The sequence below is a fragment of the Vanacampus margaritifer genome, chromosome 18 (genome assembly GCF_051991255.1).
Source record: "Vanacampus margaritifer isolate UIUO_Vmar chromosome 18, RoL_Vmar_1.0, whole genome shotgun sequence".
In the NCBI taxonomy this organism is placed as follows: Eukaryota; Metazoa; Chordata; class Actinopteri; order Syngnathiformes; family Syngnathidae; genus Vanacampus; species Vanacampus margaritifer.
Window position 1 is genome coordinate 3,236,421 of NC_135449.1, and position 17,236 is coordinate 3,253,656.

The window sequence follows — 17,236 nt, forward strand, 5'->3', positions numbered from 1 at the left end:
TTGCATTTCATCTTTAATAATTGTTACTCAACATTTATTTATGTATTTTTGCATTCTTGGCATTTTATTTGAGTCATTAAGTATAGTTTATTTTAAATACATTTTAAATTTTAATTTGAACTTAGTGTTCATGTTCAGACTTGATTTGAATCTTGGTGGCACTTAACTCTTTGACTGCCAGACGTTTTCAGAAAAGGGATGCCGTGGGTGCCACCCGATTTAAGCATTTTTGACTGATCTTTCAAGGTCCACAGAAAATGTTGTGTTTGGACTATGGAAACACACATACTACCAAATGAAAGTTTGGACTCTCATCTTTCATCAGAAAAAAAAAGTTTGTTTCTACCTTATTCCGTTTTTCAGTAATCAACAATAGAAAATGGTTAGTTTCACCTCTGTTTTGAAAAAAAAAAAAAAACGTCTTTTAACGTCTTTGGCACTCCTCCATAGGATTTTACTAAACGTTATTTAACGTTTTTGGCAGTCAAAGAGTTTTTTTTTTTTTTTGGCCTACCATTGAGTTGGCGGAGACACTATGGACCTACTGTTTGTTTGATGTCAGGAATCCCGATGCGGAAGACCATCATGGTCAGGAAGGTATCCTCCATCGGCGCTATTGTGGTCATGCTGCGCTCCATCAGAGCTCTTCTCTTGAGAGCCGCGTTCAAGCCTGCCTGATGCTGATTGGCCACCACGCCGTGATGCTGCGTCTTATTGGCTATTTGATGACGTAGGGTGGCTTGATTGGGCGTGTAAGCGGCCACCCGGTTTCCAGGGTTGCCCGACCTGCCGGGCGCCCGGTCAGCTCTCTGCCTACCGACCACAATGGCGGCCGGTTTGGCCACGTCGCCGACTTTGCCTTCCCAGGATTGTCTTCCTCCCGTCATCTCCTTTTCAACCAGATCGTCTAACCCTCCGTTCTCCACGTCACGTCCACCTTCCATTTTCCCGGTTTCTCTATCCCGCTCCTCATCCTCCTCCTCATCCTCGGCGTCTTTGTCATCCTGACCGGGATAAAAGTGCTGGTTATTTCCCAGCATGGTTTGGGGCGCAGGGGTCACTGCGGAGAAGGCTGAGCAGTCATGAAGATAAAACATGGCTGGGGTCATTCCTTTGAAACATGCTGTCGGGGACAGGCAGAGAGAAGCGAGTCAGTTTTTCGGCATCGCAGGTCAATGATGGTGCCAACCTGGCAAAATGATAACGTATGGAACAAAAAGTGTTTCCCAACCAATGTGTATTGAATTACACATGCCAATAACATATTTTAAATTGAACCAAGACATTGATTTGGTCCATTCACGGATCAAACTGCTGTGAATTTTGCCGTTTAGTTATGCACGATGAACATCAAAGATTTTAGAGAAGGTCAAATTAGGTTCATCTGTAAAGGTTATAATTAGGGCTGCAGCTAGCGAGTATTTTAGTATTCGAGTACTCGACTGAAAATGGTATCCAGTACTCGAGTACTCGGATAAAATATTATTTATTATTTAAATATTTTATTATTATTTAAATATTTATGCTAGGATAAAGAGCCATTTAAAGTACCCAACAAAAAATAAGACAATTTTCCCTTAAAAAACAATTTATACAGGTATATAAATGCACGGGCGTATAATGTAAGCCTACAATTTGAAAAAATAAACTGTTGATAAAAATAAAAATAAAAAAGGGAAACCAATCGTTTTTTCATTATTAAGTAAAAATGGTCTTATTTTTTTATTGTGTACTTTAAATAACTCTTTATCCAAGCAAAAATATATTTTATCCAAATACTCGAGTACTCGATAGAATACTAAAATACTCGAAATAGCCCAATAGCCCTATTTTTTGTGGGTGTCGTTCGTGCCGTGGCTCCGCAACGGTTGGGAAACACCGCTACGCAACACGCAGTAAGCTTATGAACAAGTATTCAGACCACGCGGAAGAGAAAGTCCCCACAGAGGCATAGCTGCGTAAAATGACAGCTTGATCTCTTTTTCAGCGTGGCCCTAATACTCATTTGACGAAGCTGCTTAAGGACACTTGTCATGTTAGATCAACAAGGCAATGCGGCAGCAGCAACAATTTATTTGTCAATGAGCTGGTGGTCGGCACATTCCACTTCTTGATGGTCGGTGGTGATAATGAAGCCAAAGCGTGTTTGAAGCACTACTCAGTTGCAACAGCTCAACGATAATGAAGGGAATAACCACCCGAGCTGCATCGCTCATTTTAATTGTCCTGTTTTCAAAGAAGTGAGGTTCCCTGAACAAATTCCGCACTCTGAAATCTTCTTTCAAAAGGTCTTACCGCCTCATGGTCAATATAATAACGAATGGGTTACTTTTATGCTTTTTGTTTATTTAAGAAGTGACTTTGGATCAGATCGAGTCCCTTTGCGGTTGTCTTACTTAAACAAAAGTCGATGCAGCCAAAATTTCAAAAGACTCTGGCTTTATTGCAATGTGAAGGTTATGAGTCAGTTAATAATATATTGTCAACGAATCACAATTAAGGCAAAGTATAACACGCAATAAATTCATAACTCACTTTGTTTGAAATTTGCCAATTATTTTCAATAGCTATAATGCAATATTCGTAGATTTTTTTGCGTGTGTGTGTGCCAGAGCCATGTCTAATATAAAAATATTAAAAGATGGAGATTTTCATTTTGAAAAAAAAAAAAAAAAAAGTAGTGCCTTGCTACAATTTTGTGGCATCTGGTTAGGCATACATATTTAAAATATTTACACAAATGAGTCATTAAAGGGGAAGTCAACCCTTTGCTCAGGTCTTAGGTAAAAACTAAAACCAATCACAGCTCAGCTGCAGAAATCAGGTGAGCTGTGATTGGTCGTTGCCTGAGCCCTGAACAACATTGATGCCATCTTCAGTCCACAGCAAGTGGCAAAATGGCCGCCCCCTGACATGGATAAAAACGGCTGGATTTTGCTTCATAACTCATATTCCATGAATGTAATATTAATCAGAATGTCGCGTTCAGAATAGTGAGGTCACTTATAACATATTATTGTCGAGAAATGTTTACGGTTGACTTCCACTTTAAATATCAGTAAAACCAGATAAGATCATTCTGCATGCCCTTTTCTTAATTCTTAGAAGTATTTCCTTGAAAGGATTTCACAGTGGCAAACTGGCGCCTCCATATGTTGTGTGCCGGTCTTCCTGTCTGGCTTTAGGCGCTTTGCAATCGCAGCCAACAGATGCCCGAATGCTGCCATTCGGAGCAGGGCGACACCCACAGACGTGAGTGAGTGAGGAGTGTGCCATAGGACAGATGGAGCTCAATAAAATATCTCGCCACACAATGAGGGGTGCACGACTCCAAATGGGACACGGGCCTACGATCAGTGCCGTGCAGAAGTAATATTGTTGTGATGTCATCGGTACGTGCGAGTGCCAAGAGAAGCACCGAGGTGCCAAATTTGTTGACTCTAGTATCCACAAATTCAGTATTAAGGACGCTATGAAGAAAAAAATTGATAAATAATGAATTGGATTACAAAATAATGTGTATTTTTTTTCTAAATGGATGTGCTTTCTGATCTCAGATCAGATAACAGGTTAGAGTGATCTAGGTGGCTGTAAAGCAGGACTGTCCAAAGTGGGACTATTTGAGACCTTTATTGCAATAATAAAATCAAACATGGTCTGTGTAATAAAAAAAAAGGCTAAGAGAAAATGTAGAAATATAGCACAAAAGGATGTCCCAAAAATCATGCTAGACTTCCTTTTGCACTTTGTGATGCCGTCATCCATTTGAGAGCTCCGGCTTTTTGCAGTTTTTGTAAGCCCATCATTCCCTTGCTCATGGCTTGCCAATTGACAGCATTGAAAAATTGCTACCTAGCAAGAAATTTTTCGGGGCCAATTGTCCTTGGATGTCTCATTCATGCTCAACAATTTTGTCTGGGTTTGATTTTTCCCAAATTCGACAGTTGTGTGTTTTGAAGTCCTCCGGATGGACGGCTTTGCACAGACGCCTGCTCTAGGAGTTCAGCAGTTGCGGTAGTAAACAGACCTGCTGCTGCATGGTTTGTCAAAAACAGATCCAGTTTTGAGAAATGATGCTCATTGTGATGAGCCCCAAAGCTTGTCAAACAGGTTCGGAACTCCATTCGGGGACAGAAAAAAGCGGAAATTTTGCAGTGCTGCTCAAATGTCAATTGGTGAGCCATGGGCAAGAGACCGACATGCTTACAAAACTGCAAAAGCCTAAGCTGTCAAATGCTGATGGCCTCCCATCTGTTCAAATGATACCTGAAACCAAATAGGGGAGGGGAAAAAAACAGCAAGTGCACAGTGACTTTTAGGTCACCCTGTAAAAAAAAAAAAAAAACAGGACACCTGCATAGCAAATGAGATATAACAATCCAATGATAACGTACCCAAAGTTGTGGCTGTAAAGCATTCACAGCCCATGCAAATATTATTACGCACGTCGAAGTACAGTAAATAATTGAAAATGCAATCAAGTCTTTCACACACGAGATTTTATGTATGCGGAAAACTAACAAAAGCCACGGGTGACCGTGCACGTCTCATTGCTCAGAAGCAAGACTGCAAGTTGAGCATTTTCCCGGCAAATGAATGACGGGCGCCCTCTGATGCAGAATGACCGACCACGGTCCCGCTCCCGAGAGTGACAGGATGAGCCACCTCCGCACAAAACGCAAGAGCAAATCGCAACATGAACCATAACAAACACATTCGGGGGGGAAAGCGATCCGCGTGAATGAATGAGCAACAAACAAAGAGGGCGGTTCAAATAAATTAAAGCTCAAGTATTGACTCATTTTTCAATCTATATTTCATTTCAAGCTGAATGATTCCTTCATCACAAGGCGCCATTAAGACGCTTGTTAGCACTCTCAGGGTCGAGGGGGCGGGGGGATGGTTGATTTATGAACAAAAAAAAAAATCTCATCCAATATTGAGCTACATGGATGGAGACTTTCACTCAGCAAGATAAGAGACTTAAAAAAAAAGAAAAGAGGAGCTGAGAGTAGGCAGGAGGGAACTAATTGGCATGTAAAAGTGAAAGGAGTGATGGAGAGTTGTAGTTTGCATAAAGCCGAGTAATCCGATTTGGGTGCAGAAAGGCGAGCGAGAGGACAACAGAGATGCGGGATGAATGGGAAGTGAAAACAAGATTTATTTATTTATTTAAAGTTCCTTTAATGCCACTCTTTTTTTTCAACGCACGATTAATGACCGCCTACTTGGAAAGCCTGTACTGGGTAATTCCGGTCACAACGCAGCAGACAGGCACACGTCATAATTTAGCAGTAATAAATGTATTAATAATGCATAGATTTGTTGGGACTGGGGTCAAGTTGTATTTTACAATTTTGAAAAATGTGCAGAGTTTCACAAGTTACTTCATGTTAAAGAGTCGATAGCTCTTAATATGAAAAGAAAAAATGCACTGAGCGGTCACAAATATCTTACAAATGCAATGATGCCATCTAGTGGCAGAAAAATGACCAACACAAATCAACATCACACGTTTTTAACTTTAACGCAGTTTTATGAATTATTATGAAATTACTGTATCAATCACTAAAAGATGCAGCCATATTTCTAAAATTTAAAGTTAACTCTTTGACTGCCAGACGTTTTCAGAAAAGGGATGCCGTGGGTGCCAGCCGATTTAAGCATTTTTGACTGATCTTTCAAGGTCCACAGAAAATTATGTGTTTGGACTATGGAAACACACATACTACCAAATGAAGGATTGGACTCTCATCTTTCATCAGAAAAAAAAAGTTTGTTTCTACCTTATTCCGTTTTTCAGTAATCAACAATAGAAAATGGTTAGTTTCACCTCTGTTTTGAAACAAACGTCTTTTAACGTCTTTGGCACTCCTCCATAGGATTTTACTAAACGTTATTTAACGTTTTTGGCAGTCAAAGAGTTAACAAGAGTATGAAAACTACATACAAACTATTGGAAGGCACGAGATTAATTACGATTAAAAATTTTAATTGCCTGACACCTCTATTTATTTATTTTTATGAATCCTAAAAAATAAAAACAACAAGATTTAAACTTACCTAAACGTAGGGACTTTGGTGACATAAAATGACGGAATGTAAATTGGTTGATGGAATAATCGATACGATAATCCAATTTATTTAAATTTTTTTATTAGGACAGCCCTACTATATTGTTGGAGAAGAAGAAGTGTCGAATCATCATTCAAGCCACTAACCCGGTTTCCTCAATCACTCTGCTATGTTTTACTTGTGAAGCCATCAAAGCTATTAAAGCAGAAAAACATAAAACGATTGGCATAAAAAGAACAATTCTGCAATGGGAAATTAGGTATCCCATTTATTTATTTTTATTTTTATTTATTTTTTTATTCCAGCATCTGAACGTATACTGACGATTGGCCATGTGGAGCCCCACGGAACCAGCAGATTCCATTTTAAATGAAAGTAGGAATTCAGGAAGTAATTCAGGAAGTAATTCATCATGATAACGACGACAGAGATGGATGCGCTTGTTCAGAACATTGCAAGCAAAGATGGATGGGTGACATTTGGCGACACCGAATCTATCTTTGCCTTTTCCTTCATGAATTCTGCAGGTATGGCAAAGAAGCGCAATGGCGACTTTGATCATTCGTCATTCTTTTCTTTATGTTTTAGCTTGTAGCTCAGGGGTGTCGAACAATAAGGACTGTCGGGTTAAATGTGGTGCGCAGGATAAATTTGAAAGTGACAAAAATAAGAGGGTTCTATGATTTAATATTACTCACTTGTTTGTTTGTTTGGGAGTCAATTTAGTTTTGCGAGTTATTAACCCATTCAAACCCAAAAACGTGTAAAAACGTTTTTTTTTATACTTTGTCCTTCACTCCCAAAAATGTGTTTACACTTTTTTTTTTTTTTTTTTTTTTTATGCAAGAGTCTTAGGTGCAAATTCTAAAATGAAGAGGTGGCTTAAAGCAATGGTAGTTTTTTTTTTAATGGCCAGCAGGTGGAAGCAGAGTATAAGAGATCAACCAGGGCCGTGTTGCAACAAGCTCTTTTTGTCAGTGTTTTCAACAAGAATGTGAATATTGATGAAACTTAGCTATGTTTTAATGCTAATTGCTGGCAAAAGAGAAACAGATACAAATATACTTCTTTTTCCTGATGAAAGAAGAGACTCTTTTGGTAGGTTCCGTGTTTTTATAGCAAAAGAACACAGCATTCTGTGGGCCTTGCAAAATCCAATAAAACAGCCGGGAGTGAAGGGGGTTGCTTCAGTGAAAATGGCTGGGAGTGAATGAGCTAAGCACAAGTAGGAAATAGAGAGATAACTTGTAGAGACGTAGATTTCATAAACCGAAAATAGATTGCACGTTTTTCTTAAGAAATCTGCTCTGAGTTTGACCCCCGTGCACGTAAATCTACTTTTCTGCAATACAAACAATGCTGACGTCCTCCACTGTATATATTATTCTCATTATCTCCCCGATGTCAACGGGGTTTGTGGCGAGGGCATGACAAGAATGATGCTCGTGTGAAGATTTTTCTTCTCCCCCACCAGCTTCTAAAGGGAATATTCAGCGCAGCATAAATACACCGCGAGAGGATCAATCGATAAGGAATCCAGCTCACATTTCCTCGTTTTGTCAATTTCGCTATTGCTTATGTAGGACAGCGCGAGCGTATAGATATATTTTCAGTGTATCGGTCCCCCGGAAAGTAGAATTGGAGATCATCCAAGGAACAGATTGTCCCACTTTTACGTCGCGTAAAAAGTAGAGCGGCCAAGTTGTGTCCTCTATATTGCGGGTTTCTGTGGCTCCTTACCCTTCAGCTTCCCCTCACGCCGTGCCTGATGAGGCGCAATCAAGAGCACTGCGGGCCCGCTCGTTCGTCGCTCGGACGCGATGAGTCATTCAAGCGCCGGGAGCGGGAACCGTCGTTTATAGACGATGAGGTCACAGGTTGCTTCACGAGTAAACGGAAACTTTTTCATTCAAAGTGATTGAGAAAATTGTGTAAATTATTTTATTTTTTTTGCCATACACAAATGAATAATGGTTCACAACTTTTCTTTATACTTGCGTAGCCATTAACTCATTTTCACTGAAGCAACCCCATTCGCTCCTGGCTGTTTTACTGGATTTTGACTGATTTTGCAAGACCCACAGAATATTGTGTTCTAGTGCATAAACCTACCAAAAGATAGATTAGAGTCTCTTCTTTCATCAGGGGGGAAAAAAAAAAAAAAGTATATTTGTATCCGTTTCTGTTTTGCAGCAATTAGCATTAGACTATAGCTAAGTTTTGTCAATATTCACACCCCTGCTGAAAACACTGACAAAAAGAGATGGTCCGGATTGAGCTCTTATACTCTGCTGCCACCTGCTGGCCGTTTTTTGTAATAACTACCATTGCTTTAAGCCACCTCTCCATGTCAGAAGCTGCATTAAAGTTTTGTGTCATAATATATACATATATTTTTAACTCTTTGACTGCCAAAAACGTTAAATAACGTTTAGTAAAATCCTATGGAGGAGTGCCAAAGACGTTAAAAGACGTTTGTTTCAAAACGGAGGTGAAACAAACCATTTCCTATTGTTGATTACTCAAAAACGGAATAAGGTAGGAACAAACTTTTTTTTTCTGATGAAAGATGAGAGTCCAATCTTTCATTTGGTAGTATGTGTGTTCCCATAGTCCAAACACATAATTTTCTGTGGACCTTGAAAGATCAGTCAAAATGCTTAAATCGGCTGGCACCCACGGCATCCCTTTTCTGAAAACGTCTGGCAGTCAAAGAGTTAAACACAACCCAAAAAATTGTAAAGCTTTTGGAAGGGACGGACAAAGTAAGCAGCAAGATGCAGTAATATTAGTTTTTCAGGATAAATTATGCCTATTAGTATTGTTAATAATGTCCATTGCATATAAGATTATAACAGGGCTTAAATGTATAAGTTTCATTGCCGTGTCTGTGAAGTTTTGCATTGTGTGTTAGCATTAAGCTAGCAGACTTTTGTCTCATTGTTTTGTTTCCGAATAAACTTGAACTGCAATTGGCAATAAAACAACCGCGATTGGCCAAAATCCACAATATGCTGCATCACTCCCAGTGATTGATGACACACGTGCTATAAGCCAGGGAACACAATATTGCGAAAAACTCCGGGGAAAGAAAAAAAAAAATCATAAAATGACCAGCATCCCAAAGCACAGTTTGCAATGAACCCAACGATGGAATAGCTCTCATTTTTACACCAGCCATATTTTTTCCTTTTATCTATTTAATATCTAACCAAACAAAACTAATCTTGCGTCTTAGTAATTACACGGATGATTGCATTTGTTACCCCTGGATGTCCCGATCAAAAAATAAACATGCTTCCCTCTCTGAGCTGCCCTCCAGCTCAGCCTTCCACATCCTCACCTCGCCAAGGACGGTTATTTTTAGGAAGAGCCTCACCTGCCAGGTTGCACTCAGCAAGCCGCACACATATGAGAGACGGAGCCTCATGCGCATCTGTCTTGTCTATTTAAAAAAAAAAATAATAATAATAATAATAAATAGGGATGTGTATGGAAACCCTGGCAGGTCAGTCGGCCCAAGCTCGGCTGGCCGTCTCGTGTTGATAAAAGTGGGCTATCTTTCCCTTCTGACTGGATATAATTGGGTCAGCTGGATCAGGCACCGAGGGCCTCGTTTGGGCTAAACTTAGCTGGATGGGCTGAGGAGACCTCAATGTGGAACACAGTCGAGGGTCGTGACCCTGTTTGCTATTTTGTCCAAATGCTTTCATGACCAAGATGCCACAAGATGGCACCAAAGCGATAGTTTTATATTAGACATGGCTTTGGCCCTGTGCAAAAATCTTAAGGCTTTAAAAGCAGTCGCAGGCCAGCTGATTGGGCACATGGGGGGCGATGACAGCGGATTTTCTCACAGTGTGGATTTCACGGTGCGTAAAAAAAGCCACAAATAAAACGTCGTGCAGTGACAGATTCACTTACCTGGCATGTCCGTTCACAAAAAGGGGTAACGCTGAGCGACAACAGTCAGCACGACGCTAATAAAAGCGGTTGGACAAAAAGGCGGCCAGACTGGACACGGCGCCACGGTGGCTGTCGGGCCGCATTACGGTTTGCACACCCACCGTGTAATTTGATGTCAGCAAACGCAAGGAAGCGTTTCGCACGCTTATCACCGTCATATTATATTCGCGGCGACAAACAAACACTTGGAATTTCCACACCTTAAAGTTTCTGAATCGAGAGAGGGAGGGGGGGGGGGGAGTGTGAATAAACAATGTGGTCGCTATGCTACTACATACAGATTCTCACATGTTGAGGAAGCACGTCGCCATGGTAACACAGGCTGAAGCTAACATGAAAGCAAGGCAGACGCCGTTACTGCATGTGGAACAGCTTGATCGTTACACTAACGCTAATCATAAACACGCTAGCATAGATTTGGAATGTATTATTATTGTTTCACCAAATATGCACCCTACTGAAGCCTTTGTTGAAAAGCTTTAAAGCCACATATGCATAATAGTGTCCGTTATTGCCATGGCAACCCTGGTTTGCCTTTGTCGTCGTTTTTTTTTCTAATAATCATTCAATAAGAAAAATATTTTGAGATAAATATATTTTTTAATAATATAGAATTAAATACGATAAAATATAATAAAATATGTTTTTACAAATATTTTAATACTATTTTTTGACATATAAAAAATAATATGTATATGATAAAATATAAGAAAATATTTATTATTATTATTATTTTCTTTGAAAAGGTTAATTATACCATATGTTATATTACAACGCATTTAAATTTTGCTTTATTGAAAATGAAATACAATTTTTTTTTGAGAGAGGCTTGAACAGCATTTGAATTCCTCTCGAGAGGGAAAATAGATTTTTCTTTTTCTGGTGTTCTAACCTCAAATAAGAAGCCCTTTAACAAACGCGGGCTTTTTTTTTTTCCAAATAGTGTCATTAAAACGTAAAGCTGGAGCTTGTCTGCCTCGATTTAATGGTGGATGTGCAGTTGTGCGTTTTTTTTTTTTTTTTACGGCTGACAGATCTCCCCAGGGGGACTCAACCCGTACGTGATGGAGGACACAGAAACAGCAAACGCGTTTCCTTTGGTCCTAATGAGCGCAACAACGCAGCGCTTATAAAAGTTCATTAAAAATCATAATCCTTGTTTGAAAATGTGAACCTTTTCATAAAGGCGCTCTTTTTGTGTGAATGGGTGTTTTGCTCTGATGGTGCTTCTTAGTAGCTCCATCCAGCTGTAGCCCACTTTAATCCCCCCGTGAGAGCGAGTGTGGGAACATCTTGGCGTGATTTTTTTTTTTTTTTTGCATTTCTGCTTGACGGAGCTGCAGGTTGCTGCTAATAAGAGCAGAGTTGGACTCTTCCACTGGCAGTTAGCTGTCACTGGAAATATTTGCTGGCCGTGTCTGACCGCGGCATCGCTATTCCGCATATGCTGCGCTGTCAGGAACGTTTATTGACCCCCGCTTGTAGAAATCCACTGAGGCATGTACTGGATCGTCCATTTACTGGTATGCTCTGTGTCCTCTAGTGCATTAGTAGAACAACTAGAGTGCACTGTACTAGTAAAGTTTTCTCCATAACTTCCTTCAGTTGACAACATTTACAATTTTGATTTCTTAGTTTTGTGGTCACAGTTTTTTTTGGTTTGTTTCGGGCATCGGAGAGGACAGCTGTTAGCATGTGCAACCTTAGCACTACTGTACACAGCTACGCCTCTAGCTTAACGTCTGTAGATTAGCACACTCTGTCCTCGCTAATAAGTCAATTCAGCGCACTAGTAAAACGACCGTCCTACTAGGGATTCACAATATTCACGGTTGGGTTTTCAGTTATGGTTCATATCGAAGAGTATAGCTGTTAGCTGCCGCCATCTTGGCTAGCATTAGCTTAACGTCTCTAGATTAGCACACTCTGTCCTCGCTAATAAGTCAATTCAGCGCACTAGTAAAACGACCGTCCTACTAGGGATTCACAATATTCACATTTAGGGTTTCAGTTTGGTTCATATGGAAGAGTATAGCTGTTAGCTGCCGCCATCTTGGCTAGCATTAGCTTAACTTCTCTAGATTAGTACACTCTGTCCTCGCTAATAAGTCAATTCAGCGCACTAGTAAAACGACCGTCCTACTAGGGATTCACAATATTCACGTTTAGGTTTTCAGTTTGGTTCATATGGAAGAGTATAGCTGTTAGCTGCCGCCATCTTGGCTAGCATTAGCTTAACGTCTCTAGATTAGCACACTCTGTCCTCGCTAATAAGTCAATTCAGCGCACTAGTAAAACGACCGTCCTACTAGGGATTCACAATATTCACATTTAGGGTTTCAGTTTGGTTCATATGGAAGAGTATAGCTGTTAGCTGCCGCCATCTTGGCTAGCATTAGCTTAACTTCTCTAGATTAGTACACTCTGTCCTCGCTAATAAGTCAATTCAGCGCACTAGTAAAACGACCGTCCTACTAGGGATTCACAATATTCACGGTTGGGTTTTCAGTTATGGTTCATATCGAAGAGTATAGCTGTTAGCTGCCGCCATCTTGGCTAGCATTAGCTTAACTTCTCTAGATTAGTACACTCTGTCCTCGCTAATAAGTCAATTCAGCGCACTAGTAAAACGACCGTCCTACTAGGGATTCACAATATTCACGGTTGGGTTTTCAGTTATGGTTCATATCGAAGAGTATAGCTGTTAGCTGCCGCCATCTTGGCTAGCATTAGCTTAACGTCTCTAGATTAGCACACTCTGTCCTCGCTAATAAATCAATTCAGCGCACTAGTAAAACGATCGTCCTACTAGGGATTCACAATATTCACGGTTGGGTTTTCAGTTTGGTTCATATCGAAGAGTATAGCTGTTAGCTGCCGCCATCTTGGCTAGCATTAGCTTAACGCCTCTAGATTAGCACACTCTGTCCTCGCTAATAAATCAATTCAGCGCACTAGTAAAACGATCGTCCTACTAGGGATTCACAATATTCACGGTTGGGTTTTCAGTTATGGTTCATATCGAAGAGTATAGCTGTTAGCTGCCGCCATCTTGGCTAGCATTAGCGCTACTGTACATAGCTGTAGCTCATTAATAAATGATAGGGGGGGGGGGGGTGCATCTGCATTCAAACTTGACCATAAATGATTTTCAAAAAATGTTCCATCCTTGTATTAAAAAACTGTTTTCATGATATCTAGCTTAATGTTTTTTAGCACACTAGTAGAACGATTGTCCTACCGCACAGTGCACACTAGTACTACACCACTTTGGCATACTAGTAGGACATTGCATTGTAATTGTAAAATGCCACTCATAAAGTAGTACTAGTAGCCCACGGTCATCAACTAGTCCAGTTTTGCTTCACTAGTAGCATAGTAGTTGCATAATTTGTACATGGACCTCAAGTTGGCTGTCAAGGATATTGAATAAATGGCTCAATATGTTTTTTTGGTTTGTTTTTTACCTGCTACTCAGGAAGAGATCCCTCTTGTGCACTTTTGTGTTCCAAGCTTTTTAATCTTTGCGCACAGATGTGTCACAATCTCCTCGTCTTTTGGCACGAAAGGCAAAATGTTGCATATAATCACTCAGCTTCCTTTCGCAGCCATTGATAAAGTCGTCCCTTTCTTCTATTTTGATCAATTGTTGTGCGTGTTTGAAGAGGCCATTAATCTTGGCGGGCACACGGCGCTCTAAATTGCCCCGTTTGTTTATTTTTCTCTTCTTTCCGAATAAATCCCTACAGAAGCGCTTTTCTGCAAAGAGAGAGAAAAAATAAAATAAAATGCTTTTGAAGCCAATTTTGCTTGTTGTGCATTGCAGCGTGTGGTCTTAGGAGGCTTTGCAAAGTCAATTAGATTGCACAATACAGACGCAGCACTAATATTAAACACTTTTCTGCTTATGTATGCATCTATGTTCGTATGTTGAGTATTAGGCCACATTGGGGGGGGGGGGGAATGTATAAAGTTGTACAATCACAAGATTTATTCGGAGTATTGTATAAAGTTTGAAATATTGTGACAAGAAAGTTGGATTTTACAAGGGAAAAAAAACAAACACTTTTATAACTTGTAATCTTGAGTCATCGATAGTCTAAAAGCTCCAGAAAGTTCTCGTCTTGAATCTTAGATTAGCTTACAAGAGTATAAAGTTACAATATTATGAGAAAACATTTTCTCAGTGACGACAAGGGAAATCTGATGATTGGTGGAAATTAGCTTCCTGCTAAATCTAAATCTCTTTTAGTATGGAAAGAAAGTATGTACACATTGTCTATAAACTCCCCCCCCCCCCCAAAAAAAATCTATGATAAAAAAATATACCGTGATATTGTTAAATTTAGGAATTTGGTACATGCCTCAAGTTCCTGCATTTTACAGATTTAAAAAAATAATAATAATTTTTAAATGGTTATTTTCATGTAGAAAAAACATTTAAGGTTCGTCAGAGTTTACAAAAAATTACATTTTGCCCAATTTTCCCACTGAATTTCAATGGGCATCAATGACACACGGATTTTGACTATACGCAGGCGAGCACGCACATATTTTGTCCATATTGAAAATTGCATTTTTGTCACACATATGGTTAAGAAGTATATGGTCCTATGTGCCTCAATGCCAGTCTGTTGAAATACGTTTTTATGTGAAAACCGGTTCACGGTCCCAAAAATGTTGGGAACCAACATTGAATTTTCATCACACTGTAGTCCAACTTTTTTTTTAACCGCACTTAAGATTCACTCACATTTCCTGTCCAACACAATACACATAAGTATTGCATTAATTGTTGCACAATTTACCGCGTGAAATTATAATTTATTTATTTTTTTTAAGTGATAAATTACTAAAACGTTCAAAATTAGTCCCACGTGGTTTAATTACGGCCCCAAAAGTGAATCTCATTTAGACTGATGAACATGTTCACTATGACTTCCCCTGCAAAGCTTCGGCAAGGGAATGCTGAACGTAATAGCAGCAAGCAATAAAGTCCGGCGGCGCATTAATCCGTCTTGTTGCGGACGGCGTGCAATTAACAAAGACTTTTCTTTGTGATCATTTAAAGTCTCTGTCCCACTTTACTGGCGGTGCCCACCTACATAAAACATGTGAATCAGCCCCCAGAGGACCCGTTCTCCCTCCCGCTCTGTCACATATTCGAGCAGCAGACAAGACTTACACACTCAAATCACCTTGCAACGCACCGAGAAAAAAAAAAAGGTGGTTGCAGTTTTTCCACGATTTGCGGTTTTAAACACACTTTTATGTATCTAGTACACATTTCAGATCACTTCAAAAACATGAATGAGAAGTAAAGAAATACCTTTTACTTTGCTTGTCTTGTAGTTCAGGTCGTATCCGCAAAGATCGCCCTAACAAACCACAAAGACAGCAAAAATATGAATACAAAAAAAATAATAATAATATCCAGTTGATTATTTTAGGATAAACATTTCCCTCCTTATCAAGCCTCGCGGTTAGTAAATGTGCATCGACGGGAAGCAGCCCGAGCTACTGTATTGTGCAGTCTGTCTCTTTTTCACTCTCTCTCGCACACGCACACGCATAAACTCACACGCACACACTTTCACCTCTTCAGTGGCCCAGTATAGTGCTGGCTGGCTGGCTGGCTGGCGCTCTCTTTCTCTCCTCGCTGTGCTCCACACATCTAACTCTCATTATTTTTTTGCTCATTATCTCAGTCACTGGATCAATCACACACACACCATCATACGGTGTGATTTTTTTTTTCTTCTGATGTTTCTCTAACAGTTTTTTGTACACCATCAACACATTTAAAGGAACACAACATGGCATTTTTGTACATTTTTTTTTCTATTTATTTCACGGGCTACTCTACTGACAATTAATGGGTGTCATGTTGCTATTCAAAAAAAAAAGCGACTTTAGTTTCAAGGCCATTATCAGCCAGTTGTAGCTTTAAGAAGCCGAATGAAAGCCACTCATATGATTACTTAACGCTCGCTTTTAGAGCTTATCAAAAGGGAGAGCAGGAGAAAATACATTAGCTGGCCCAAAAGTACACTTGTGCGTGCATGAAACCCGCAATATGCCACCTCTTAAGGGCAGCAAAACGTCGACGTACTGACCCTCCATAAGAGCACTAGTGGCTTTTTCTCTTATAATGGTGTACTTATTCTTTAGGTCTATTACACGCACATTTTGTTCTCACCTTCTCCTTCCTTGATTGCCTTCATGTGTCAACAACACACCCTGATAGAAAAGAAAAAAAAAAGGAAACCTGTTCATTAACTGTGGGAAAGTAAGGAAATAGCATTTTAATTAGGGTAGTTTAAAATGGCTAGCTGGAAATAGTTGTGCTAAGCTAGGCTAGCTACTATGTTAGTTGGCATGTAAAGAAGCATGAGCCATTTTAGCATTAACGTATTGTTATCACTCATCATAGCAACGTTAAAATACATCACGGCATGCACATGTATGTAAATAGTTATCCTTTTTTTTCTTCAAAGTTTGAATTGGGAAGTCTTTCCATTCGTTCACCTGTGAACGCCAGATCGTGGCACTTCCTGGTTCGGTTAGCCAATCAGAAGAGAAGAAGTCAAAGCGAGGCGGGAATCTGGAACGTACCACGCTAGTGTTTGTCAAACCCGTTATTTATTTATTTATTTACTTACTTATTTATAGTCATATAAAAAGAAAAATAGTTTAATCTAATCCGAGATTCTAAAGGATTTTTGGTCACATGGGCTCCCTCTTGTGGTACCCAAATGAATTGCTGAAATAAATGTTCAAACGTACGTTTAGTATGCAGGTACTGTATGTACTTTTAACAAATGAAATGTAATTTATTCCAAACTTTTTGCGGAATTGTGGGGAAAACTGACTTAATGTATTTAAATATTATTAAATATTTTGACTTATAAAAAAAAAATAATTCTGGGTACTTTTTATTTTGTAAGTACACATAGACTACTACCGAGCAGAGGTTTTTAAAATTCGCTTCACAAAGCTCATGTGCTTCGTCACAATCACACAAATTAAGACAAAGAATAAAGAAAGAATGATTCATGGGCTGAGAGGATTCTTGCCGTTTGCAGTGTCTCCTTGCCTGCGCTCATTAAACGTCACTACATCCGACACTCATTTGTCACACTCGCTGCATTTTTCTCTTTTACTCACTGAGCAATCCGTCATTAGATTGTTCATC

At 39.6% G+C, this 17,236-nt stretch overlaps 1 protein-coding gene across 1 annotated transcript in view; it reads right to left on the minus strand.

Annotated features, from left to right (window-relative positions):
- LOC144038465 (SH3 and multiple ankyrin repeat domains protein 1-like) overlaps window positions 1–15,578 on the minus strand; it is a 45,282-nt gene extending 29,704 nt beyond the window's left edge. Inside the window, exons 1-2 of the mRNA XM_077550999.1 lie at window positions 15,371–15,578; window positions 546–1,123 (exon numbers count right to left, since the gene is read on the minus strand). Of these exons, the coding sequence (XP_077407125.1) occupies window positions 546–1,109 (564 nt within the window). The 5' untranslated portion in view covers window positions 1,110–1,123; window positions 15,371–15,578. The remainder of the gene's footprint in view (window positions 1–545; window positions 1,124–15,370) is intronic.
- Between the last annotated feature and the right edge of the window lie 1,658 nt (window positions 15,579–17,236).